General features: G+C 51.0%; 2 protein-coding genes and 1 long non-coding RNA gene across 5 annotated transcripts; 2 read left to right on the top strand and 1 right to left on the bottom strand.

The window, feature by feature from the left end:
• Window positions 1–297: 297 nt before the first annotated feature.
• Window positions 298–5392, top strand: FITM2 (fat storage inducing transmembrane protein 2). Its single transcript, XM_069034291.1, has 2 exons — window positions 298–485; window positions 2708–5392. The coding sequence occupies exons 1-2, from the start codon at window positions 313–315 to the stop codon at window positions 3348–3350; spliced, it is 816 nt and encodes a 271-aa protein (XP_068890392.1). The 5' UTR covers window positions 298–312; the 3' UTR covers window positions 3351–5392.
• Window positions 5393–6832: 1440 nt separating this feature from the next.
• LOC138121198 (uncharacterized) lies at window positions 6833–12352 on the top strand. The gene is made up of 5 exons (XR_011156132.1): window positions 6833–7047; window positions 7136–7239; window positions 8591–8679; window positions 10348–10424; window positions 12272–12352. It is a non-coding gene; the product is annotated as an uncharacterized lncRNA (long non-coding RNA).
• GDAP1L1 (ganglioside induced differentiation associated protein 1 like 1) lies at window positions 11688–26300 on the bottom strand. 3 transcript variants are annotated; one of them, XR_011156131.1, is made up of 7 exons: window positions 26029–26300; window positions 23004–23196; window positions 19595–19768; window positions 17520–17617; window positions 17277–17391; window positions 13990–14421; window positions 11688–13866 (listed from the first exon to the last, which is right to left on the bottom strand). XR_011156131.1 is itself a non-coding variant. In XM_069034454.1 (6 exons), exons 1-6 carry the CDS (start codon window positions 26206–26208, stop codon window positions 14078–14080), a joined length of 1104 nt encoding a protein of 367 aa, XP_068890555.1. In that variant the 5' UTR covers window positions 26209–26300; the 3' UTR covers window positions 11688–14077. The 3 variants fall into 3 exon arrangements, 2 of the variants coding, with proteins under 2 accessions (XP_068890555.1, XP_068890556.1); XM_069034454.1 differs by having other exon boundaries at window positions 11688–14421; XM_069034455.1 differs by lacking the exon at window positions 26029–26300 and adding an exon at window positions 23607–23679 and having other exon boundaries at window positions 11688–14421.
• Window positions 26301–26607: the final 307 nt, after the last annotated feature.

Raw genomic sequence — 26607 nt, forward strand, 5'->3', positions numbered from 1 at the left:
CCTGTGGATCCGTATGGATGGCTCCCTGTGGATCCGTATGCATGGCTCCATGTGGATCCGAATGGATGGCTCCGCGCGGATCCGTACGCACGGCTCCCTGTGGATCCGCATGGATGGCTCCGCGCGGATCCGCATGGATGGCTCCCTGTGGATCCGCATGGATGGCTCCGCGCGTACGGGCGCGCTCCCGCGGAGCCCAGCAGGGGGCGCGGGGCCGCGCTCCGCGGGCGCTGCCGGCGGTGTCCGCGCGGGGGCGGTGGCGGCGCGGGCGGGGCCGGGCCCGGGGCGGCGGCGGCGGCGGCGGCGGCGGCGATGGAGCGGCTGGAGCGGAGCGGGCGGTGGCTGCGGGCCGCGCTGGCCCGCGGGCGGGTGCGCCGCCCCCTCCCCGCGCTGCTGCTCGCCATCGCCGTCCTCGGCTCCGCGCTCAAGGACGGCGACCTGGTGCCCGATACGCCGCTGCAGAACAAGCGCAACCCGCTCAACGTGTGAGGAGGGGCGGGAGGGTCGCGCCCGGTGCGAGCGGGAGGGACGGTGCTGGACGGGCTGAGCGGGCGGGGGGCAACCGGAGGGGGCCTGGGGGCCGGGGGTGGCCGCGTGTGCCGCGCTGGGCCGGGGTTGGTGTTTCGGATGATGAGATTGCCTCTTCCTGGCTCAGAGGTTTCAGAATACCCGGAGTTTCTCGCTCAGTTTTTATTGGAAGGGGGCAAAAGGAGGGGATTTTTTTCCTTCTTAAACTCCCAGGTAATTCCTCGTATTTGAGTAAACTGATTTCACTTTCTCTGCCAACCAGTGACAGGACCCGAGGAATGGCCTGAAGTTGTGGCAAGAGAGGGTTAGGCTGGATGTTAGGGAAAGGTTCTTCACCCGCAGGGCGGTCGGGCACTGCCCAGGCTCCCCAGGGAATGGTCACGGCCCCGAGGCTGCCAGAGCTCAAGGAGCATTTTGGCCAGGCTCTCAGGCACAGGGTGTGACTCTTGGGGTGTCCTGTGCAGGGCCAGGAGTTGGACTCCGTGATCCTTGTGGGTCCCTTCCAACTCAGCATATTCTGTGATTCTGTGATAGTTACTGAGCTGATCTAAAACCCAGCTGAAGGAAATAGGCCTTTTAGCATCCTTCCTAGAAGCAGAGTGGCTGCCATCCTTTCCTAGCACTTGGGCAATGATCTAACTGGCTTAGTCATTCCACAGAACTAGTCTGAGCATTTTGAAGGAAGCAATGAGCTGGGCCAGAGCGCGTGTGCTGTCCTGCTACAGGTCTGAAAGTAGAACTAAAATTGCTGATTTCCTCTGTGACTTGGGGAACTTTGGACTTTATTGATTCAAATTTGTCATTTGGTGATGTGAGAGAGGAGCTGCTTTTAGTGTGATTGAAAGAGCATTGACAGGAACACTTAGAGAGAAATTGATCTTACAGTAAAAGCACATTTCAGTTCAGTTCTCTCTTTTAAATAGAGGAAGGTGATCTGTATTGACAGTTCCTGAAGCAAGTATTTTTCCCTACAAATTCCTTGCCTCCTGGTTTGTCAGCAGTAACCTTGGTGGCCTTTTTTACTTTTAAATAAAATGGGAGGTTTATTTTCAATTACTATTCCATGGTAGCAGCTGTAGTTGCCATGCAGGCATCAATTCTCCCGTAAAATTAAAGAGTGAAGGAGGTACTCAAAATCCTGGGCAAGGCCCTGACAGGTTTGTTGGGGTCATAAGGAAGATGCAGAACTCTAGACTGGTTTGGCTTGGCCTTTGATGCTCAGGTGGGGATTAAATGATGACTGTGTGTGTCTGGCCATAGCCCAGCCATGGAGCAGAATTCAGCTGTCTGTTTACAAACTGGACTCTGGGTAACAAAGGGGCTTCACCTCTCCCACCAGCTGATTGGAAGCAAGCTCCACTGGAAGGTGCTGATGGGAGAAACAAGATCCTGGACTGTGGCCTCCTTAACTCATTAATAAATTCACTTACACATGCTCCAGTTTTAAGATTTGAAAAGGGAACTGGTTACATGATACTGTCTTCTGTTAAACAAGATATCAGCACATCGTCAGCTGGTTTTCAAGATTTTATGGGCATGACAGCAAAAGTTTTCAGGGCAGAGAGTGAATTTAGAGATGGAAGGATTTCTGTATGCCAAAAGAAGGCTCTCATCAATTGAAAGGACAGCAAAGGAACAGGCACATTGTGCTGCTTCATTTATTTAGAAGGACATCAGAGAGGAAAAGCTTCACAGGCTGATCAGGGGAAAAGAGCCAGTCCTTCTGGCTGTCTTAAGAGGTTGAGGTTGTGAAAGGCTTTGTAAGCAAGGATAATTGAGATGGTGGAAGAGTCAGAGAAGGGGTTACTGTGGTCAGGGTAGCAAGCTAAAAATACAATCTTTGCAGCTGCATTTTGAGTAGGGCAGAGTTGAACTGGTTTGTAGGCTAGAAGTGATTGCAAAACTGAGCTGCAAGTGTGCTGCAATGAATAAGGGCTCTGGGTCCAAGGGAATGCTGCCTTGGGAACAAGCACCTGCCTAAGGAAGTATTCAGGTTTTGGGCTTGAGGGAAGTACTGGGGGGAGGGTTAAGACAGTAGCTAAGCTGTATTTTGAGGGGAGGGCACAAGTGTCTAATTTAGATGGTTCCAAACACTGACCTTGAGCACTTACTCCACCGCTTGCCCCACTGCTGCGGCGTCTCACACGTGCTTGTGTCTCCTCTGCCTTTCCTCTGGCAGATACTTCGTGAAGGTGGCCTGGGCTTGGACGCTGTGGCTGCTGCTGCCCTTCATCGCCCTCACCACGTACCAGCTGGCCCGGAGCCAGTTCCGGTACGGCCGCACCAAGAGCGCGCTGCTGGTGCTGCGGCGCCTGAGCGCGCTGCTGGTGGGCACGGCCGTGTGGTACCTGTGCACCGAGCTCTTCGTCTACGTGGAGAACCTCACCGGGGAGTGCTCCATCCAGGGCAAACCCGGCCAGCCCCCCCGGCTCTACGCCTCCAAGCGGGAGTGCCGCCAGGACAGCGGCGTCTGGAACGGCTTCGACATCTCGGGGCACTGCTTCCTGCTCTCGTACTGTGCCATGATGATCCTGGAGGAGGTGGCTGTGCTGGAAGCGCTGTCCATGGACCACAGCTCCAAGCTGCGTGTGGTGATCAATGTCCTGTTTGTTTCCCTGTGTTCCCTCACCGTGATCTGGGTGTTCATGTTCCTCTGTACTGCCCTGTATTTCCATGACTTCAGCCAAAAGCTTCTCGGTGTGCTGATAGGTCTATCAGCTTGGTATGGGACATACAGATTTTGGTACTTAAAGCCCTTTTCTCCTGGACTACCTCTTCCAAATATATCTTTGAGTTCAAAGAAATACAGCTATAGCAGATAAAAGAAGGTTTGAAATGTTTGGGATTTTGCTTTCAGTACTGGAGTAGTTGAATGTAGAAATGGTTACTGTATTTCCACTGTAAGGAACAAGGTGATGGGTTGGAGGAAATCAGATCTGTACTAGCCATTGGCTGGCAGGTGGTAATGAGCTTCTTCCCTGGGAGAAGAAAAAACATCGGTATTGGAAGAGGTCTGCTCTTGTTTAGGAGCTGACAACTGGCATTATCAGCAGAGAAATCAGAAGCTGAATCTCTTTCTCTTACTAATGAATGGAGAAGCAGACCCAAGGCTAAAAGAGGCCTTTGATCTTTGGGAGCGTGATTTATCTCAGTTAATTCTCCCTCTTCCTTTTTGAATTATGTCAAGATATTGTGGATGATCCAAACCTCATGCTTTTTCCAGTGTTCCTATTTGTATTGCCTTATGGGAAAGCTCTAATAATCACAGTGTTGCTAAGCATTGCAAAAATATCAATTCTTGTGAAAGCAGTTCTGTTGTGAAACTGGAACATCTCACGTTCTCAACTGTTAAAAACACTAACTTGCCATAAATGCCTCATTACTGCCTGCACCTTTTGTAACAGAGAGTAATCTGAGATGCAATGTCTTAAGCAGACTGTGACTTTAAATTCATGCCTGCCTCCGAAAAGGAAACTCTTGAAAAAACAAGCCTTAACTTTCTCCTTAGGTGAAGTAGATGTAATAATATTTTGTCATTTTATTCTTGACACTAAAAAACCCAAACTCCTTTCTGTTTTGCTGAAAAGTCTAGTATGAGGATTGAGGTTTTAATTTTTTAAAAATCTAATCCACTGCACACTTTGCAACAACAAATTCCTTGGGTTTGTTCTTCTAGAACAGTGGAATTCTGGTGTTCAGAACAAGCTAGCTTATCCTGCTATTTCCCAAATAGTCTGCTTGATAATGAGTGAAATGCATTGTTTATCCTGGGAGTTGCAAAGCAGAATGTGCTTGAAGCAATATTTATTCTTGCAATACCAATAAGCTATTTAATTTTGATTGCACATAAAGCTGTGGCCACTTTTGATGTGGCTGGAAACCCACCACTGAATAAAACCCTGCTATGAGATAATGAATAGGGGTGAGATGGGTTTGCTCATCGTATCAGTCAGATGTTTAGCATAGGTTTTATCTCAAAAAGCTTTTTATTATTTCATAAAGGCTCGTTCATGATGCAGTTGCACAAAGTGTGTTTGACAGTGATGACAGGACAGCCAGGAGGGTCTGTGGGCAAGGCTGTGGGTCACCTCCACTGACCCTACAGTGGGGTCGCTCAGACTCCAAGGTGACTTTTTCTGGATACAGGGTGGGATTCTCCACAGATTAATCCTGGCACATTTTGCCATCTCAACATCTCTCTTCCAGCAAGAGACTGGAATCATTTGCAATTCCTACAGCAGTGTTAGCTCCACGCTGTGGTCTGCCTCTAAGGAGAGCTAAATTCACTGGAATTTCCACTGAATTTGGTGGCAGGTGGGAGCTGTGTGTCCTGAGAACAAATCACCTCTCAGAAAGAAGCTGTCCAGGGGGTTATGTGTTTTCTGTCAAGCTGCTCTTGGTTTTATATTAAATTGCCTTTTAAGCTGACTCTTTGAAAATTGCACTGATTAACTCATATTGGGTTTAACTAAATTTGTTTAAACAATGCAAATTTATTTGCAGACACTCTTTTGATGTAATTTAAGCCTGCTCCCAACAGAGCTAAGCTAGACCGCAAGCCACTTTCACCATGAAAAAGGATTATATACCCAGAAGGTTTTATGATTAATTTCATTAAGGTTCTATTTTAGGTTATCTTTATGTAACTTTGCTGTATAGACAGGCCCTTGGAACAGGAAATGCTGTTTACTTAAACCAACTGACTTGCTGAAACGATGTTCATTTTCACAAATGTTTTGTGCAATCACTGTGGATATTTCTGTCCACTTTAACCAGTGTCATGCAGATTATTTTTTTAAATGGAAATAATGTAGGATATGGTTATTGTCTTATTTAAACAATGAAAAATATTTGAAAACTTTTATCAGTGTTTGTGTCTTTGAGAATCTGTTCCTTCACTTCCCTGGATGATCCAGACCCCAGAATTAGTGTGACTGCTGAGATGTGATCAAACTGGCACCCAAGGTTCTGCACTGTTTGAAAGGGTTAACAGAGCACAGGTTCTCAGGAGTGCAGGGTTTTAGAAAGAAAACAAAACAAAAGCCATGGCTGACTAAAGCAAGTTTCCCAATGTGTGCCTGTTACACCAAGCAGTTCATTTTGTGGACATGGACATTGGTTTATTGTAGCAGAGGGGAAGTCTAATCCACTGAAATGTATGGGAAAATTCCCGTGGGCTGATACTGCCTGGAAGTTTGGAAATCTTGGTGTCTTTCTCAGTACCCAGACACCATGGGCCAGCTCTTGGCTTAGAAGGTTCCCTTGTGCTCCAGAGCTTTACTTGTGCTTTTTGACCCTACTCCAGAGTAGGAATCTGCTTCCTTCAGCTGGAAACTAAAGGTTGCAAATTTTTTCGTTCTCATATTTGCCATCACATTTATCTGACTTCCTTTTCTCTCCCAAATACACTTTTATCATTAAAATAAAAATTGCATCCTCTCCACAACAGATTTGCAGCCAAAGAGAAACAGTGCTGGGAGCAGCTGGATTTGGGATCCTTTGCCAAAGGCACAAATCAGCTCTCAACAGGTGTTACTGGTTTGTTTCATGTGTTGGGGTGGGGTTTTTTTGCTTTTCTGCGTTAAAAGTATTCCTGTTGTTCTCACAGAGCTGTCTTTCTGTCTCTAGAATTACCTAGGGAATTTTTGCCTCCAATACCTCACATATTTCAACATCTGTCTGTTAATTTGTCATTGCCTGTGTTTGGCTTATTTCATGGGCCCTGTTTAATGGTTCTTTCACAGAAGCAGCTTTTGGCCTGACTGCTGTGGCCAGGGCAGGTCTTGGTGCCTTGAACATTTTCCTCTGCTGGGAACAGGTAGAACACAGTGGGAAGAAAAACTGCCTTAGGATTCATTTCACTCTTCACTTACCTGGGATTCTTTCAAATGTTTGCGTCACTGGAGGCGAGATCAGGCAAACAGGAAAGTTGAGGTCTTTCATAAGAGCCATGTGAGCAGCTCAGACTTCAAACATGTCTGAACCCAGGGTTTGATTGTTTCTCCAAGTTTGTTCAAAGCAAACGTGATCCATGAATGCTTCACTGGTGCTAAATGATGTTCCTGGTTTCCCAATTTATGTGTGTGTGCTGAAACTTTGGTTGTGGGTGGCTGCAAAAAAAGAATCCTGTTTTCTGTTTTGGTGTGTGGCAATTGGTGGCAAAGTGAGAAACACCCAGTTATGCCCTGAGGTGCACTTTAATGGAACAAAGTGCTGAGACATGTTAAATATTTTGGAAAATCAGTCTTTAGTTGTGAACACAAGTCTATGGTCACTTCATTAAATAGTATCTGATTTTTCCACTGTAGCTTAAAGTAGCTCCTTGCAGCTTCTCTGCAATCAGCCTTTTCCAGGTCTTTGATCACCCTGTGTTATCTCCTTTTGCTCAGAAACCTGTTTCCTGGGATTATTTCTTTTCATAGCTTCATCTCTCCTCCTGGAGCACAGATTAGTAATAGATGCTCTTCACCTCTGCTGGATGTGTGCTCTCTCTCAGTATTTTGCCTTCCCTTCTTAGAGGTATTTTGCAAAGCTTAAGATGAAAGTAATTAATAGATACAAAAAGGCTGTTGTGACTCTGAACTGATGTTTAACTGTTGTTAAACAGAGCTGCTCTGTCACTGTACTGGTGGAAAACCTGAAGAAAAGCACGTGGTTTATTTATTGGAGCAGAACTGCATCTGATATGCTTGAGCTCCAGGAAGGAAAGAGGTGATGTGACAGCAGAGCTCGATGCATTAGGAGAGTTACCTTTGTCCTTCTCTTGGGGAGCAAGCACTCACTTCAGTGAAGGGTACTTTCACCCAGGTGCTTAGCAGGAAATTATTAATTTGGATATGGGAAGGGTGCCTTAGTGATTAAATGAAATATGGAATGAGAGCATGAAGTTTACAAGCTGGAAAAGCAGAGATGGAAATGGCCATCAAGGTTGAGTGCAGTCCATGAAATCTCAGGCAATTATGTGATTGTAATATTTAGTTTGAAATATTATTTATTTTTAAACTACCCCCTGTCCATCACAAAACAGAGGCAATGCCATGTGCTTGTAACAAGCCACAAAACTTCTCTGTAAAGCTTTGGACTATAACATGGCACAGGAAATAAGCAGTAGGGGAAGAGTTTTACCAGTCTTTCAGGAGAGTTGGGTATCATGGGAAAGCAGCACTTGGAAAAATGTCCTTTCACTGTTGTGCTCTTCCTGGCAATGTGTCCAGTGGCAGGGGATCTGTGGCAGAACTGAGGATCCCCCCCAGTGGTGAAGGCTGAAGAAAGGAAAATGCAGAACAAGAATAAATACAAACGATTACTTTTTTCTCACATCTCCGAAGCCTTTTCCCATGTCCAGGCTGGGTTAATTTTGCAGGTCTGGGCTGTGTATTCCCTCAGTCATGGTTGATGTCAGAGCAGGAACTAGGCATATCCTCAGTGTAAATGTCAGCTCTTCTGAAATGCCTTCCCTGGGTCCTGCCCTGCCTGCAGAGCCTTCCCATCTCATGGGGACTGCGCCGAGAGGTCACACGTGGTGTGACCGTAGCTGTGACAGGCTCAACGTAGCTGTGACAGGCTCAATGTAGCTGTGACAGGCTCAAGTCGTGACTCATCGCCGGGGAAAATTCAGCTAAATAGGTTGTGCCTCAGAACAGTCGACTGTGATGGAGAAAGCCGTGCTAAAGGAGTGGAAAATAAGGATGATGCTCAGCCCACAGAGCCTGTTGGCCATATCCAAATGTGTGAATTGTTGTTCCCACACCTAGCAGGATTGTGCTGTTGGGAATGGCACCCTGGGCCTGCACTCTGCAGGTTTTGCAGGTGATGGGAGCGAGCACAGATGTGGTGTGGGCTTGGTACCGTGTCACTCTAGAGCACGGCTCTGTTGCTTCAGCTTTGTCACAGCCTGACCTGATTCAGTTTTTAGAAGAATGGAAGTGATAGATGATGGAAGTTTTTAAGAATATATGGTTTTTTTCTGTTGATTGTCGTGATTTGAAAGTTAGGAGAAAAAATTGTGCCGGGGTTTTTTGGTTTATTTTGCTCACTGGGGGTTTTTCTTTGTTGTTTTCAGAGGTTTTTTTCTTGTGTCCAAGAAAAAAAACTATTGCTGTTGGGTAGTGCTTGGATCCAAGGTCACGGGATGGAAAGAAATTGCTTCTGGTAAGCAAAAATAGAAGAGTGTTCAGGAGGCTGGTGGTGGAGTGCCATGACCTTGTGATGTAAAGAGTGTGTGCGAAACAGCACTTAACTATGCAGGATACTTGGTTCTGTGTCAAGAACTGCCTGCAGCATTACACAGCACCCTCAAACCTGCTTACACTCTGTTCTGATTGCAAAGTAGCTTTATTTGGATAACTCTTCTGGAGCTAAAAAGGATTTAGGTCACAGGAGAGATGAGGTGCTGGTAGGAAAGGGCTGAGAAGGGGAGGCAATGCAAGTAGGGGGATGGATGGTGTTATTTTTAAAGGAATGTTTTAGAAGTCATTGATCTGTGCTGTTCGTTAAGAAGTTTTTAGCAAGATTCCATCTCCTTCCTTTCTTAGCAGCTCTTCCTCAGACAGGGGGAATGGGAGGTGATGTGTTCACTGATGCAGAGCTTGACAACCCAGGGACTCCTGACAACAGGAGCGTCTCTGGGAGATGGTCACGCTTTGCCTGCTCTCTGTGACAGGAGAGTGACACCAGGGAGTCCAGGAGGGAGGAAAGGGGTAGGACAGCAGAGAGGGGTAAAGAAAAAAGGGGCTGAAAGTAGATTGTTGTGCAGAGGGAACAAAAAGAAAGAAAAAATGCTGTGAGCTCCTGAGAAGTGGGTGGAGGTTGACATTTTGCTTGTTGAAGCTCTTCAGCACCAAAGTGAAAAGGAAATGGAAATAATCTGCTCTCTGCAGGTAGAGCCTGGCCAGCAGCACACAGGTACTGCTGCTGTGATGGACACCTGTGTTCTGACAGAGCAATTCTTCATCCTCATTATTTATGGCATAGCTGCTATTCCTGCTTCCACTGGGAGCTGTTCAGTGCAGGCTGTTTTCTCTCTGTTTAATCCTCCAGAGGAAAGTGAGCTAAAAGGAGAATGAAAGACGATTGTGAAATGTCCTTTGGGCACATTTGGGGATCAGCACCAGGGGAAAACCAGGAAATGTGTTTGTCATGAATGTGCTTTATCAGAGAATCCAAGTTCCTGTGTGTTTTCATTACTGCTCATAACCTTAGATTCAGAATTAGAAATGGCTGGGTCTGAAACATCTGCAATTTGGCCACTGAGGCCATGCTTTAGGAAATCTTTCAAGGATACAAGATCTGTTCCTGTTCACTGCATACACAGATGTTTTCAATCGCATTCACACCTGTGGATTTGAACTTTTCCCTGGGCACTGCTGCTGAACTGGGGATTTTATTCTGTCCCACCATGGCAGAAGGAGCTTTTCTCCAGACTTCTGTAACAACAGCAGCTTTGCTGTGAATGGAAATTGCCCTATTTTCCTCAGCTATGCCACAGGAAATTGCAGGTTTGGGGTTACAATAGTCAGCTCTTTGGTTGTACATCCTGTTACTTTGGGGTTTTTGTTTTTAATTTCATATTATCATATTTTATATTATCCCTGGCCATCTCAAAATACCATAATCATATTACCCCATATATCTTTCAGCAACCTGAGGGATTTAGTTGCTGTCATTGCCTGCATTGTGGATCCAGTCTGGGTGGTTTTGGCTTTGATCCTTATGATGGCAGTGAATGCCACCAAACACAACCTGATGTTAAATATTTTCACAAGCTTTAATGTTTTCTGTTTGGTGTTTTGTGAAGAAATCCTTCATTTACTTTCGCAGCAGAAAGGAAGGAAGGAGCAGCTCTTACACCACCCCTCTTCCCTTGGGAGCCTGGATTCTGAAATTGCAGCTGGGTGGTAAGGATGGTTTTTTCATTCAAAAACAGAGGAACACTTGGCAAATAAATTCTGACGGGGCCACCAAATGGTCACCAAATAGATATTCTTAGGCAGCTCTTGATCTCAATTTCTTTGGCAAGTTGCGAGAGGCTCTGTGGTGTGTTCCCTGTCCTCTGGCCAGCTTGGTGCTGAAATCTTTTATTCTGCATGGAGAGGTCTCCTCCATCCCTTGCCAAGCAAAGGAAAACGCTGCCAGCCAGCAGTAAGGCTGACACGTACGTTTTCAATTTTCATAACTGAGTCTTTTGAGCAAATCCTGTAGGAATAAAAAGATTTCAGAAGCTGCAGTTCTGCAAATGTGACCACTGGGAGCCCGTTAAACAGGAGGCTTGGGAGGCAGGAGGGAGAGACTCTGTCATGAAGTTGCATCTCAGGGGTGCTTGCACTTGACATAAAGCCTGTGATTTTCATCCCTCTGCTAATGAGAAGTTCCACACTTCAGCACAGATACAGATTTTAAAGCACCGAGGTGCCTTAAAGCACATTTGTCTCTAAAACTCAGGGATTTCAAAGGATAAAAATTTGCTTGGGTAAATAAATACATCTCGAGTAAAGAAGGACCCTGGCTGGGGTTGGGTCAGGTACACAGAAGTGTTGGGTGCAGGATGCAGCAGGAGCCATTTCCTCTTGTCTAAAATATAAAATAGCACCTCTGAGGTGCCTCACCTTGCTGCCTTTCCCCTTGGGCGCTGCTGTTACCCCACACCTTGCTGAGAGCAAAGCATAAAGTCCCAAAGTGAGAAAACAGATTTTTGCCATCATTTTCATGTTTCTGCGTACAGAACATGCCCTGGGCAGTGAACACTGGGCCAGTGCCTGGCTCATGGCCAGGTTGTACAGTGGGCTCCCCTTTGCAGTGGAACTGGAGCAGAAAAGGTCTGATCAGGCTGAGATCCGTCGGAGCAAGAGCGACTTTTTATGATGCCAGCCAGTAATCACCACAGGGCTGCTTACAGACACGGGCTAATCTGGATTGATCGGGGCTCTGACATTTGTTCCGTGGGATCTCGAACATCAATCCAGCCCCTGCCTGCCACAGTAATTGTCTTTTATCACTCTCGCTGATTGCTTTTCCCTGGAGCAAAGTCCTGGTACTTTTTCATTACAAGGGCAGGAAAACAAGGCTTAGTGACACAAGGGAGTGGCACCAATTTTTGCCTTTTTTTTTTTTTTTTAATTTGGTGCAGAGCAAAGGCTTATTATTGACTGTATCTAGCTGAGAACCTGTACAAAATCCACCACTACAGCATCTGTGGCTCCCCAGCAGCCCACAGTGCAACACTGGTGACAGCTCTTGTCCATGCCTTGCTCCAGCTGCTGGACCTGTCTGGCTTCCTTGTAACAGTTGCATTTCAACAGTGTCCTCCGAGCAAAACACACACCTATTTTCTCCAGTGTTTAGAGGTCTGATTTGCACCATGACTTTAAATTTATTCTGTGGTTTGAAGTACAAAAATAAATAAAATCAAGGAGCAAAGTAACCAGCAGCAGGCTTGCTAAGCAGCTTCCCTCTGCCTCATTGTTGGGCTGAAATCCTAGGAATGGAGGAAGTATTTGCTCTCCTTCCCTCTGGGTTTCGTGGCCTTGGACCCTGTTCATGTTCCTTTCTACACCAGATTTCTGCATTTTATCAGCTTTTGGAAATCACCAGCAAGTGTGTGTGTAGGACAAACAAAGGTAAAAGGATGAAATCCTGGTAAGGGTTTCATGTTGGTGTATCTTTAAAAATCTTTCAGGGGGGGTTCATCACCAGCTAATTGACCAAAGAGAGGATGACCCACAGTTCATTTTCTTACACCTTTCAGATTCAGCGAAAGGAGGAGGTCAGGGCACCCAACCGCCCTCCCTCTTCAAACAGAAGGAAAATAACTATTTCTTCTGAAGTCACTGATTCCATGAAGCAAATACTGAATGTATTTGGGAGAATGTGTGTCTGCAAGGTGTCACTCAGCAGCCTCAGCTGAAGGAGCAAGGTATGCATGTGCAGGTGGTGGATTTGGGTTCCCACACACCAATTTTAAGTGTGGCCCTAACCACAGGGAGGTAATGAGATGACAGAGCCTCTGCAGCTACACAGCCTGTTGTATTCCAGAAGTCTGTCAGGCCAGCCTTATGGCAAGCACTGTATCAATGTGTGCCTTTTGCGCTCTCTCCATGCTTATCCCTGGTAATTCCTGCTAAATATTCCCAATTCTATGGCTGCCAGGTTGTATCAAAAGCTCCTGGGGAAAGCTTGCTGCTTTCAAACACATAAAGATAACTTTTGAATCGGAGGCAAATGCAAGTCGTATTATTTCAGCCACACTTGGCATACGTTCCCAAGCCTTGAGATGCAGCATGGCTCACAGGGATCACTGGAGTGCCTGGAAAGCCAGCAGGCTGAGTGCTTACAGAAATTAGCGCTTGGAAGAGGAATACGTATAATTTCCATGCAAGTTTTATACCAGTGCAGTACATGGGCCAAAGCACAAACCACCTGCACATCCCACTGCCCTCGGGCATGCCTTGCACTAGGACCAGAAGGATGTGGAACACATTTAGAGATGCGAAGCCATTACTCCTCCCATATGGTTTATTGAGGATCTCAGTTTCCAAAGCATGAGTAGCAGTGAGGCCCGTTATTCTTTCCAGCATGCAAAAGGCACAAGAAAGTCATCAATGTGATTCTGTGCAAAGTGTCCCTAAGAAAACACACAGCGAGGAAATGACAGAAAAGAGCCCCGGATGGAAGAAAGCCAAAGCACCTTCAGGAAAGTGCTGAAAAGTTCTGAAAATGGTTGTACTTTTTCAGAGTCCAAATATGCTCAGTTGGTGAAAGATGCTTTGCAAATCCGTGAAAGAAAACTCAAGAGACAGATCCAAAAAGGCTTAAAACAATAATCTCCTTCATGTGCCAGAATTCAGGATGGAAGTCAAAATGATTTATCTCAAGAAAAAGGTGCGGCAGTTAAAGACAGACATTAAATTCTTTTAAAAAAAAGCCCACCAAAACCAGACGTAGAAAGTGGATGCATTCTAAGAGCAGCTCAATAAAAAATATTCCTTTTAATGAAAATAATTTTTTAAATGGATACTTGAAGAACAGAAATCCACCTTGACTGTGACCAGCTACTGCACCCTGCTCCCAGGAAAGCCTCTGAGCACAACAACACAACACCTTCTAGAAGAAGAAAGTCCCCACTACCTGCATGTGTGAAATGTGGCCAGTGAACAATTTGGAAACACAAACGTACAGGATCAAGAATCCAAGTCCCATTAGTCAACTTGGGTGTCGGGAAGCCTCCTGGGATTCCTGTCTCTCCCACTGGAGCTGGCTGGTGCTGGAGGCAGTGCCACTTCCCGGTGGGCACGGCTGAGCCTGTGAACCCTTGAGCCTCTCGCTGGAGTTGAATACTTAAACCTAAAAAAGGCATTTACAAGTTGATGCTTTTGTTGTTGTTGTTGTTGTCTTATTTCCTTGCAGTATAAGGTTTCTACTTCTAGACTATGGAATGTTACATTAAACATTATAATTATTCATTACCTTGCTTCAAATTTCATTACAGTTACTGAGGCTTCATCATAATTTCACACAGCACAGAGACACCAAACTAAACACCAAGCAGTCAGCACTAGATGTATTTTTTCTTTAAGTACCAATAAGCAAAATATCCCATTCCCCCCAGAGATCCCATCAGGAAGGAGGCTCCAAGGAAGGAGGGAGGTTTCCGCTTGACCAGCCTGAAGGCATTGGGTACCACTGCAGAGAGGAGCGTGGTGTGTATGTCTCCCAAAACTTTCCTGAAGGCGAAGCGTTTCTGTATCCTGTCAAAGAAGGACTGTAGGTTGGGTCTGCTGCCATCTTCCCAGTATTTCTTAGAGAGTCCCAGAAACTTGAGGCGGTGCAGGGTGGCTCCTAACAAGACATCGGCCAAAGTAAAGACGCATCCGCAGAGCCAAAGTTCACACTTCTGCCCTGGAGAGAGAAGAGACAGAGCAAAGGTAAGAATCCCTTGTGTGAGCACCTGAAGCTTTGCTCAAAAGGTCTGCACAGACTGGAACATCTGTATTAGATCTGGGATGTTTTTTTCCCAGCTCTTTGATGGGCCAGGAGCTCAGACCCCATCTACCAGGTTATGTGACAGAGGGTATGGAGTGTGAGAAGCTGGGAATGTAAGATGGTAATTTATAACCCCTGTGAATATACAAATCACTGGCTGCAAAGTGGCTCTGCTGCCTCTTCCCCAAGTCAAGAGCAGCAGGAGATGGCATCCTCCTGTACCCAGGAAAAGAGCCCTTTGTCCCACTTGAAGGAAGATGCAGTGTAGTGACCCCTTCTGCTGTGTCAGTGCTCGGGGAGAGCAGCAGTGTTTGCCCTTGGCTGCACCTGGAGCTGTTTCAGGAGTGTCATGTCAACTTGTCCTATTTTAGGGATGTGAGAAATCCTCAGGAATCAAAACCATTTGCTAGATGGCCTGGCTGCTCTCCCTTATGTGCTGCTGGGGAGGTTCTGCCTTTGTTCTCTCTCCTGTACCAGGGACCCTGCTCCAGAACACCTAAACTGGCAGCACATCTGTGCCAAGAGCCAGGCTTTTGGGGGAGACAGAGCTCAATGTGAGTGCAGGATATGAAGAAAGACATCGAAGGATTGACAGCCCCTGATAATAGGTGATCCTGGAAATGACCCCACCAGAGAGACATCCAAAAATAAAGCAAGCTGGTTTTAGGCTGGAAAAAGCATTTTCAGGCCAGGATGTTGTTAAGCACTCCCCCAGCGCCCTTTCAATACCGAGGAGCAGGGCTGGGATGGAGCTGAGGGACATGAAAGAAGGTGCAGGTAAAAAACATCAGAAGGGACACAAAAATCCACCCTCAGCCAGCTGTGCTCCAAATTCCTAATTCTGGGGCTCTTCATTGTCCTGTGGCTACTATACCAGGAAAGAGAAGAGAGGCCCCAGTACAGCATCCCAGAGCAGGCACTGGTGCTGCAGGGCTGCCTGCAGGATCAGGCCAGGGCAATTAGGGGTAATTAGCAGCCCTTATTTGTAGCTGCTTGGCAGCCTGCCTAATCCTGCTGGAGGCACTGCCCGAGTGGACAGATTGCCTGTGCCTAATTAGTCAATAAATATTTTCAGTGACTAATGACTTGTGGGGGTGCTGCAGCCAGAGCTTCTTGGGTGTGGTGGGGAGCTTGTGGGTGCTTCTGCTAAGAGGTGAGGGGAGCAGGACTGAGGCAGCTGCCTCGCTCCCAGGCACTGCTGCAGGTGAAGGAGAAAGCACATGTGAGGGTGGGACTTCGGGAGAGAGCTGTGATCCACCGCTGTTCCTTCTGGCTCTGGGCTTGCACCTCTGCTGAGGTCTGGACCTAGATATGGGCTGCCCCAGCCCCTTGCACCCCAGCCCAGCACCGAGTGGGGTGGGAGCACAGGCAAAGGCAACTCTTCTCCTTTGCATCCAGAGCAGCCCCAGCTCGGATCAGCCTGTCCCAGCTCAATGGGGTGCCTGTGGCAGGGGTCTCCTGGCGTTCCTGCGGCACCTCCCACCCTCTTCCCTCCTGCATCGCCAGCAGCCTGGGCTGCGTGGGAGTAGAGCTGCTGCACTGCAGCTCCTGGGAAGTTGCCAAAGTGGTGATCGTGCCCACTGCTGAGATCCTGACCTGGCCATGAGCCCGGTGTGGGAGTTTGGGGTTCTGGAGCAGAGGGCAGGAACAGCAAACAAGGACTGAAGGCATTGGAGCACCTGGGTGCTGGCAATAGCAGCAGCAGCAGCCATCCCTGTGCTCCAGGCACCTGGGACGTCCTCCAGGGCACCTCATTAGGCTAAATTCTGCTGTGCCACCCCTCACACCAGTTAATGAGGGTGTTTGAGGAAATTAGGGCAAGGCAGAATGCCACTGTGAGCACATCAGGGCTCTCAGTAAATCCCCAGCCCGATGCCCTGCAGGGCCCGACCTTGACACCTCCAAGGGCCCTCCAGTGTGGCCCCGAGAGTGACGCACGGCTCCCCACAGGCAAGGCCAGCCCCGAGGGCAGGGGCAGCTGTGGGACCATCCCCTGATTAACTGTGCCTGGGCTCTGCTCTGGATCTGGCACCGCGGCACTGGCAGCTGCCAGCCCTCCCGGGGCTGGGGTTCGGAGCCCTGCCGGCAGTGGGAAGAGAGGAGGAAGGACAGCGTCATCCAGGGGTGATGGGGGGACAAGCACTGCCCAGCTTTGCCCAGGCACCCCTGCCTGCCAGGCTCCCAGCGCTGCGTGTTTGATGTCAGGGGTGGCCGGTGTCCCTCTCTCTTGCCTGCTGGCATGTGACGCAGGTTCTATAAAGGCTCCCCCTCCAGGGCCCCTCACATTCCTGGGTTTCCCTGCCCATGCTCCACTGGGATTTGTCACAGCCTGGTGATGTGAGGGGGCTTGGCTGCAGCGTATGTTCCCATCCCTGCACTTTCAGCAGCCAGTGCTCCTCATGGTGCACTGTTCCCAGCCTGTTCCCTCCTAAACCAGACAGAGCATCGGTTGTTGTCAGCCCCTTGCTGTAGTAGAGGGGACCTGCCATCACCCTGTGATGACTTTGGGGCTCCCAAAGAGCACCCATGAGGACAGGGGTCCTGCTATCCCCTGTGACAAAGGGTGCAGGGGTGGTTTGCCAGAGGTTAGTAAGACCATGGCTGCAACAACATCAGTGTACCCAAAACTAGGAGAGCCCAGTGGGAGCCCCAAACACACTAGTGGTTGTTCCATGGGAGTTGTTCATCGGGTACAAAGCTTTTGGCTGTTTCTGGTGTTGCACCTCAGCCTCGTGTGGAAAAACACCCCATAAACACAGCCCGGTGCCTACCTTGGTACTCCAATTTTCTTTTCTCCAGCTCGGCCTCAATCTGGTCTAGCACCATCCCAAGCTCTCCAAGGATCTTCTTCAAGTAGTTCACATTATCATGCTCCAGGATTTTGGCCTGGGTAGAGAGCAGGGTTAGGATGGGGAATGGATGGATTCAGGGACACAAGGCATCAGGTGCCTGTGGCAGGTCTGTGGGTCATGTCCCCCCAACACCAGAGACGTGTGTGACCTTGACCCACTCACCATGAGCTTCTTCTGCTTGGAGAGGTAAGGCTCAGACAGCTGTGGCTCCTCTTCATGGTCCAGCTTCATCAGATCCGTGGTGGCGTTAGCTAAATGTCCTGGAGGGAGACAGAGGGGCTGGGATGATCTGTGTCTGATAGCAAAGCACCTTGTCCTGCAGTCAAAATATTGCTGTAGCACCAAAAAAAAAGACCCCAGAGAGCTAAAATGGGCCAAATTCATGGCTTGCTACTCCTCTGCTGCCACATCTGAGAGCAGGTGGCTCCATCAGCTGTCCTATCCACAGGGCAGTGCTGGCTCTGGGGTGTGGCCGATCCCCCTCCCTGTGGTAAGTGCCAGCCTGGGAGTTTCAGGGGGAGTTTCAGCTTTTCATTTTCCCTCCTGGATTCATATTAGAGCTGCTGGAAGTTCTGTCTGTTGTTTACTGTTTTAAGAACATCCCTGAACTTGCCCATAACCTGGCTCCTGAGCTCCATCCCCAGCAGGCTGAGCCTTTGGGATGTCCGAGCTGCCTGCCCACACTTGGGTGTACATTCAGAGCAGTGTGGCACAGGAGGGGATGCCCCCTCCTGGGTGGAGCTGCCCCACCTTGGCTTGGTGTCCAGGGATGCCCACCATGAGCACGGCAGAGATGCTCACCCTTCTGCCTCTCAGGGCCTAGGGAGGATGGGAAGGGCTTCGTGCAAAGGAGCTAACGGAGGGAAAGGAGCAGAGTGAAAGGAAGAAAAGAATACTAGAGGCAGAGTAACACCTAAAGGAAGGCATAAATTACCCAAAGTTGGGCTAGTGTCTTCCTGCCAGGGACCACCTGTCTTTCCCTCCTTGTTCCCTCCAACAAGGGAGGCCTTGGCTCTGCCAGTGTGCTGGTGCGGGAGGTGCCAGGGCTGGCTGGGGTGGGAGCCAGCAGCAGGCTGTACGCTGCCATAAAATGCTGAATTTCCCTGTTTTCTGCCCTGAGCTTGTGCTTGCTAAGGCTGCCAACCAGCTCTCCTGGGGCTGCAACTCAGATAGAAATCTGGATATCATCCTGATTTCATTCCACTGTTCCCCTTGGGAGAGCCTGGAACCTTGGTTCACCCTCTCCTTGGGACACAACGACATCAGTTTCCCTCAGCACCCACTGCAACAGGGCAGCTGAGCCATTGCCTGGGTGCAGAAGATGTGCTGGGGGGGAAGGACACGTCAGACCTGCTCATACCCCTCCACTGGCTTGGGAAAAATGCCACCAGTGAGGAGGTTTGGACAAAGAGATATGCAAGGGACCTCGGCAGAGTGCTGGGGAGGCGATGTGAGGCAGACAAGGGCTGGAGCCATCACAGCAGCACCCTTTGGGGAGGGGAAGGGCTCTGGCCTGCATCAGCCCAAGGTCTGGGGGTGGAGGTGACACTTGGTGACATGGGGAAAGCTGTCTGGGATGGGTGTCAGCAGAGGCAGGGCAGACCACCAGCTGCACCTCAGGAACTGCCTATTTCTCTTTGTGCACAAGTGCATCCCACCTCAGCAGGACCATCTGGCACCCAGGCAACCGAAGGGATTGGGGTGGGAACAGTGTTGTCTAGGGGCCAGCCTGGGGCCAGAGCCTAAAGGAATGGAGAGACCTGGCACATGCCAATACCCTCCCAACAAGGTCGCTTTTCTGGCGAGGAATTCTCTCCAGGAGCAATCCCTGCCATTCAGTTATATTAAGCATCGTCAATGTTTCATGAGCACTTGAAGGTCAGGTACACAGACTTATGCCGATTCATCCACTGCCTGCAACTCAATCTGGCTGCACTCTCCCACCTATGCCCTTAGAGTTACTGCAGGGAGAGGGGCAAATTCCTGTGCCCCAGAAAGAACTGAGGAGAAGAGTGCATGGCCCATGGGAGCCCAGACACCCCCTGAGTCAGGAAGCCTCTATAGGATGCCTGCAGTTCCCAGATCGGCTGTGCTTTGCCATTTCCCAGCGGTGTCCCTGCCTGCTTTGGTAGAAAGGGGAGATGAGCAGGAGCACAATGTCTGGCTGGGCTGTGGAGCCACACCGAGCCTAAAGGAGCTGGGGAGCCCTGGGCAGCCCCGCTGGAAAGGCGACTTACTGCGGATCTCAGTGGTGGCGTACTTTGGGATCATGGAGTCGGTGGTGAGCTCGGGGTGCAGGATGCAGCCGTGCGTGTAGGCGTCCATGGGGAGCGAGTCCAGCAGCTCCCGGTACTGCAGCACCCGCGAGTGCAGCAGGCTGCCCGGCTCGGGGATCAGCTGCGTGACGTTCTCTGCCAGGGCAAAGGGAAACGTGTTAGCAGGACCTGGGAGGGCTCAAGCACTTGTTAGTGGCTCCTTAGCCCGCTCTGGACAGCAGTGTGCAATCCTGCTGAGATACCTCTGGGCAGGGCTGGCTGAGGCAGAGCATTCACTCAAATCTGTAGCTCATGCTCTGCCCTCTCCCTCCCTGCTGCCCATCCCGGCCAGGAGTGCAGCCTGCCCATGCCCAGTAGATGGGCAAACCCATCCCTGGAGTCAGTGTAGCCAGCCCTGAGTCTCCACAGCCTCTGGATTTGTACACTGTAATTTCACATCTCTTAGGATAGGAGAACAATCTTCCTGTTCTGCAGAAACAAGCTAAAAGATGGGGATTTGAGTTTAGGATCTCCTGAGTTATATAGTTTTTACACCAGTGGCAGTGAGGTACCTCATTCTCTTGGGCTTCCTTAAAAATCCCCAAATGGGCAATGGGAGTAGATGACCAAAGGAGCCCAGTGTACCTTCCCTCCATGCTCAGCCAGTGTCTCAGCTGCAGGAACATCCCTCACCCTGGCTGGCTCTGCTCCTCCCTGCCTTGTTGGGTTTTATTCACTTTCTGTGGATGGCAGTTTGCATCATGCCTTTTATTACACTTTCAGCTCAAAATACACAGCAGGTGCCACCACAAGAAGTAAAGTGTTGCTCTTGTCTCCCTCAAGAACACTGGGTCCAGTTTTCTATGGGATCATAAATCTTTATGGTGTTGCAGAAAGCAGTTCACAGGTAGTGAATAAATCCACCACCAGGACTCTGACTCTGCTGCCCACATCCTCTCTGCAGAACTGGGCTCTCCACGTGCCGGTGTCCCCACCTCAGTTAGGTCACATTTGCAGAAGGATTTTGGCAGATGTGACCAGTGCAGCCCCTTATTTCTGGGCCTGAAGTGACAGCTGTGCTCTTCCCAGCCCTGCTGCCAGTGGCAGGAGCTGGGCTGCAGGCATGGCAATGCCCACCTAGCAAGGACCTTGCTTTGCCATTATCATGCCTGCTGGTACCCATGGCTGGATAGGAGCCAGGCAAATTTGGGTACCTCCTGTATTGCAAATCTCATGGCTCTGACCTGGACTGTCCCTGCTGGAAGGCTCCACAGAGTTGTTCCCACCTATGGGCATCAGTATCACTGTCCCCTGAGCAAGGGGAGATTTGGGTGGCTCCTCCCTGTCCATGGACTGCTCACTGCCTGCGTTGCCTGGGCTCCAGCTCTCCAAGCAGGGATTTTCCATCTGAGAAAAGTGACCAGATGAACAAAACAATAACTGACCTATAGCCTGTGTGCTCCTTCCACAGGGCTCCTGGCCAGCACCGACGGGCTGGGGCTGAGGCTGGGAGCAGCACATCCAGAGGGACTGCCCCATCCCGCAGGAAGATGGAGCAACCACAATGAAATAGTGGCGTGCTGGCCACCAGCCCACGACCTTCAGCACATCCCAGGGAGGTTTATCATTGGGATGGTGCCTGACTTGCCTTTACATGCCACAGCAACCTGCACATACGGGCTGCTGTTGCATATAGCAGCGAGTGATGGGCTGTGCAAGGGGGTGCAGACCTTGGAGGACACACTGGCCCAGGGGGAACATTGCCTTGGTCAATGCATCAGTGGTTTCTAGTGAGAAGCACCCTCAAATGTGGCTTATTGGCACTTATTGGCTATTCTGGGGGAAGGAAAACATCTCTCCACACACCACCCTTTACTGATAGCTGGCCCCCAGTGTGTGTAAGCAGCTGAAAAAGGCCATGCTCTCAGCCCAGGGGAAAATGTAACTCAGTAAAAATACCTTGTAAAGGCCTTTTCAAACTCTACACATTTCTGCAAGGTGGCTGATTCCCCCTCAGATCAGCGCTGCCAGTTCCTGATAATGCTTTTGGCAGCTGCATTGGTGGGCGATAGGATGGAGCAGAGCATGGAGCACGGAGTGATGCTCTGGGCCCTCTTCCCTGGAGCTTCCCCTCTCCATTTCTCAGCAAAAAGGTAAGAAACTGCACCTGGCTGGAAAATCTCAACGACAGGAGTTTCCCAGCGCTCAGACAGCTCTGTGTCCCCCTCCTGCTGGGGACAGCCTGTTGTCACATATGTCGGACCACCTGCCCTTCGCAGAGACCAGGTGAAGTGGTGCAGGGAACGACACTCCCTGATGCTCCTTGGTGCTGGGGCTGCCGCCAGGCAGGAAAGCAGCTGCCATTCCCTAGGACCTGCTGCCAGTGTGGGATTCTCCTGATGGACCCATCCCTGCTGCCCCACCAGTGAGTGAGCTTCGTGCCTCCATGGAGCAGCAGCACAGTGGCGGGGCCAGGAGAGGACAGCAGCTGAGCTGGCAAGGTGCCCTTGCTTCGGGAGCTATTTTGAGATGTTTTTGATGTCTCTGTTGCAAGGGGGATGGATGCTGGGGCGAACACTGTGATGGCACAGCCCGAGATCCCTGCTCAGCTTTGAAGCCTGCCCAGCCTGGCAGCCCCCAGGTTTGGGGGAATGAGGGGTGTGAGATGCCGGGGAGAGGCTGCTCACCACAGCTGCTGAGCAAAGCTGATTTTGAGCTCTGTCTCGGCATCGTGGTGTGCCAGGCTCAGCAGGCCACTGGCTGCAGCCCTGCTCCGGGGGGAATATGAGCTTCCCTCTCCTGGCTGTCCCTTCCTCTGGGTTTGTGTCACATCATCCTCCCATGGTCCTCAGCACTGCTGGCTGTGTTTGACTTTAAAGAGGCTGTTTTCTCTGAGGCACAGAAGCAGCAGGGACAGCAGGGTCCCATGCCTGTGGCCAGTGGCCCAGAAATCCTTGAGGAAGGGGAAAGAGGGGCAGCAGCACACGGCTTAAAGCCACCTTCTCTCAGCAGGGCCCCTTATGGCCCCGTCATACAATTACCCAGAGCCAAAGTACAGAAGTGTTCCCACGGACGGTGGCCCAGAGGGGACTCTGGTGAGATGCCACCATGCACCATGGGGACTGAGGGACATTGTCAGGTTTGGGAGTGTGACTTCCAGGACAGAAAGAGGGGAGTCTGAGCTACCACACCCCTCAGAGCCCTCCAGCAGGGGATTTCTGCTGGAAATTCTTCCATTTCATGGGAAAACATAGAAGTCTGGGGAGGGCTGGTGGCTTGCTGATCTTCTGGGGTGAAGACAAAACTTTAAAGGAAAAAGTGGATTCATTTAGCAAACAGCACCTGGAGTAGACACGAATTTCCTCCGAGACACAGCCCACCCGTGCATTACCTCCTGTGAAGTTCTTCTCCATGTAGTCGATGATCTGGTTGTAGTCGCTGATGATGTTGTCCCTGTGGATGATGACGGGCACCTCCTCGCCCAGGTTGAGCCGCATGAACCAGGGCTCCTTGTGCTCCATCAGGGGCATGCTGACGTCCCGCTCCTCGCAGGGCAGCCCCTTCTCTGCGATGACCAACCGTACCTGGGGCAAGAAGCCAGGGAGAAAGGGCTCAGCCCCATGCACCGAGCTGGTCCCCCGTCCCCCCTAACCCCTTTACACTCCAGACCCTTCCCCAAAGCTTAAGCACAGTGACATGCCAGGATCACGTGCTTGCCCTGCAAGAAGCCAAGCAGCTGTTGCCATGGGACAGCTGCAAAATCCAGGCAGCCAAGAAAGGATTTGTTTTCCCAGCAGAGAGGGGATACCCAAACCCATCCTGTCTTTTCAGAATCATGGACCATCCTCCCTGGTCGCCAGTGGCCTCTGTGACAGGCAGAGGAGCTGGAGGGCTGAGAGCCAATCCCTCAGCAGTGGGTGGAGGGAGGCAGGAGCTCCCCAGCTGGGGGGAATGAGTGATGCTGCTGTGGATCCCAGCATAGCCCAGCACATACCTGAGGAGAAAAGGAGGAAGAGGAGGAAGCAGAGGCTGCAGCAATGTTGTGCCTTACACGTGCACCCAATGAGTCCTGCTGCCTGGCTGAAGGAGACCTGAATGCTGACTCAGGTATGTCCCACTCTCATGAGTGGACTTTGGCTTTTTGAGCACATTTTGAGCAGGGAGAAGGCTCTGTTCCATGGGAAGTTTCAGGCAGCCCCTGTGACCCTGCACAGCATTCCTCCTCCTCCATGATGACATCAGCTCGAGGGCATCACCCAAGCACCTTCACACCTCTTGTGTCAAACCTGCTGCCTCCCCCTGCCACTGCCCTCTTTCAGCCCTGGGCCAGCCAGCAGCACTGGGGGGGTGGGACCCACCCGTCTCAGGGGTGGGAAAGATGAGTCCACCCTTGCAGAGGGGCAGGAGGAGGCAGGAATGGGGCTGGATTTGGGCCATCATCACCATCCCCACCCCAATCGCCAGCCCTCAGGGCTGATCCTGCTGCTCTGCTCTGTGCATGAGCCGGTGTTGAATGTGCACTCAGGGATGGCATTTTAGGCTTCTGGGTTATAAAACCTGACTATTATGAACTAAGTATGTCAAACACGAAAAAAAAAAACCCCACGGGGGATGTGAGAAAGCCATGATTTACAGAACCACTGAATGAGGGAAAAGTACTTGTTTTCATCCGACTAGCAGCAGCTATAAATACAATTTAACATATATAAGCATTTCTGTGAGTACTTCAGAGTTCCTGGGGAATTAGTTATTAATTATTCACAGGAATGGCAAATTAATTTTTTCTTTTAAAGTCAAACAAGAGAAAGCCTGGGTCCCTCAACTGCAACTCACTCCTGGCCTTTTCCTCCCAGCTGATAAACATCAGCCAGTACCACCTGAGGTATCCAGCCCCAAGCTCCCTGTGCTTCCCTGTTCTGCTATCAGGAGCTGAGGCTGAAGGCCTGGCAGGAGGCAGCTGCTGGGCATGAGGCAGCCCAGGGTACCCAGTGCCTGAGGGCAAGGGGAGCCCCTGCCACCGCCCCAAAGTGGGATACTAGACAGGGGTGATGAAACATCTCTACACCGGGAGCATGGGTGTACACTCTCTACACCGGGAGCATGGGTGTCATCTTGTGTAAAACTCCAAAAATCCCTTTGCAGACAAGGCCACGTCCTGCTGGGACTGAGAATCCCTCCCACAAACAGCCCTGTGCCCATGGAGGGTGGTTCCAAGCAGCTCCTGAGGCAGAACAGGAAAAGCTTTGTCTGTAGCCTGCTCTGAGCAAAACCCCTGGGCACGGGGGTCTTGAGGAGCCTCCATTGTTCCCCACCCTGCGATGTCCATCACACCAGCGAGTGCTCTTTCCATGCAAGTGACTTCAAAACAAAGCCTGTCACAGTGCCGGTGCCAGCAGGTGCGGTGGCTCTGTGTGTCCCCTGCCCTATCCCCTGCCCTGTGTCCTGCCCCGCAGAGTGAGGTCGATTGTAGGAAACCCTGTACAAGAAGTGCCTCAACCGCTCCCTCCCTTCTGCCGGCGGCCAACGAGCGAGACAAAAAATAACAGCAAGCGCGGGGTGCCGCGGGGAGCCGGGCACGAGCATCCCCCGCCAGTGCGGATCCGGAGCCCGTCAGTCCCGTGCTGCGGGCCGACCATGTGCAGCCACCCTGCTGCATTGGGCATCCTCCCTCCTTTGTGTCTGCACGCAGGAACGGGCACCTCTGCCCCGGCCTTCCCTCCGGGCTGTGGAGCTCGGGGAGGCCCTGGCACCGGGGAACTTGGTGTTCCGCCACCCACCCCTCCGAATAGCCCATTCTCCATACGGTATTAATGGCTTACGAGTGATGCGGGGTTTGGGGCCGGGGGAGAAGGTTGGGTTTGCTACACAGCTGCTGTGCTGCAAAATGAGCATTTACTGTTGTCTGGAAAACGGGATTTCTTGCTGGGGCACCCCGGGAATAGAATTTCCAGGGTACTGCTGCAGTGTCAGGGGTGAATCATCGCTGCGTGCTGGGGTCCGGGATCCTCTCCCGGGCACCAGCCTGGCTCGGGGCTGCCTCCCCTCTCGCAGCAGCAGGGTGGTCCCGGGCCCGGCTCTGCCTTTGTCTGCGCTCCCGGCCACGCCAGTGTGGGGCTGGGAGCGAGCACAAAGCCGAGGCGGCTCCCGATGCAAGCCGTGATCCCAAAGCAAAGGCAAGATTCGGCTGAGCCCCCCCATCCTCATCCTCATCCCCATCCCCATCCCTATCCCTCCCCAGGCAGATGCTGTTAAAAGGTACAAAGATCTGCCTGGCCGCACGCTGCTGCCCCGGCCAGCCCCGGGGCTGAGACCCTCGCTCTCCCCCGAGTGCATCCATCCTCCCGAAGCAAGGGGATGCCCTGGGAACTGGAGGCGATTCTCGCCCGGGAGCCCGGCCGAGCGATTGTTTTCTTTACCTTTTGTGAGCTGAACGACTGGGTCCAGTGGTACAAAACCAATCTGTCCTGGGATTTGAGAGCGGGGTCTGTCGGGTCGTGATTTTCCTCCCCCTCCGTGGATTTCCCCGCGTTGTTCTCCAGCGCCGAGATGGGCCACCAGCTGCAGTTGGTGGGAGTAACATTATTGGGAGTCGCCATGACAGCGAGCGAGCGAGCCGGAGAGGGACGGGGAGCGAGCGGCGCTAGCCCAGCATCACATGGGCTCCTGCCAGCCCATCACTCCCGGGGCAGCTCCAGCTCCCCGGCCGGGGTGGGCAGCGCGGGGCGGTGGGCGCGGGGTCACAGCAGAGGGTGGCGGCAGCGGCGCCGGGGCTGGGGGTGGGCTCGCAGCCCGTCCCCGCTCGTGGCGGGGCTCCCACGGAAACGTGCAGGCATCGCTTCAATAGAGGAGTCAGCAGCCGAGGCTCCTGCCTGCTGCCTGCCTGCCTGCCAGCTCGGCAATCCGGGGCAGCTCCAACCCCTGCGGCTCTTTAAGAACATTTTTCAGCTGAGATTAGGATTTTTTTTTGGACTGCTTTAGATATGGCGGATGTGTAA

Source organism: Aphelocoma coerulescens, chromosome 20 (assembly GCF_041296385.1).
Source record: "Aphelocoma coerulescens isolate FSJ_1873_10779 chromosome 20, UR_Acoe_1.0, whole genome shotgun sequence".
NCBI classification, from domain to species: domain Eukaryota; kingdom Metazoa; phylum Chordata; class Aves; order Passeriformes; family Corvidae; genus Aphelocoma; species Aphelocoma coerulescens.

Excerpts from the sequence above, each read along its gene's own strand:
- FITM2 (XM_069034291.1), top strand. The coding sequence starts at position 313 with ATGGAGCGGCTGGAGCGGAGCGGGCGGTGGCTGCGGGCCGCGCTGGCC. Across the intron at positions 486-2,707 it reads AAGCGCAACCCGCTCAACGT|ATACTTCGTGAAGGTGGCCT; the intron begins GTGAGGAGGGGC and ends TTCCTCTGGCAG.
- GDAP1L1 (XM_069034454.1), bottom strand. The coding sequence starts at position 26,208 with ATGGCGACTCCCAATAATGTTACTCCCACCAACTGCAGCTGGTGGCCC. Across the intron at positions 17,392-17,519 it reads CCAAGCAGAAGAAGCTCATG|GCCAAAATCCTGGAGCATGA; the intron begins GTGAGTGGGTCA and ends CTCTCTACCCAG. Across the intron at positions 14,422-17,276 it reads AAGAAAATTGGAGTACCAAG|GGCAGAAGTGTGAACTTTGG; the intron begins GTAGGCACCGGG and ends TTCTCTCTCCAG.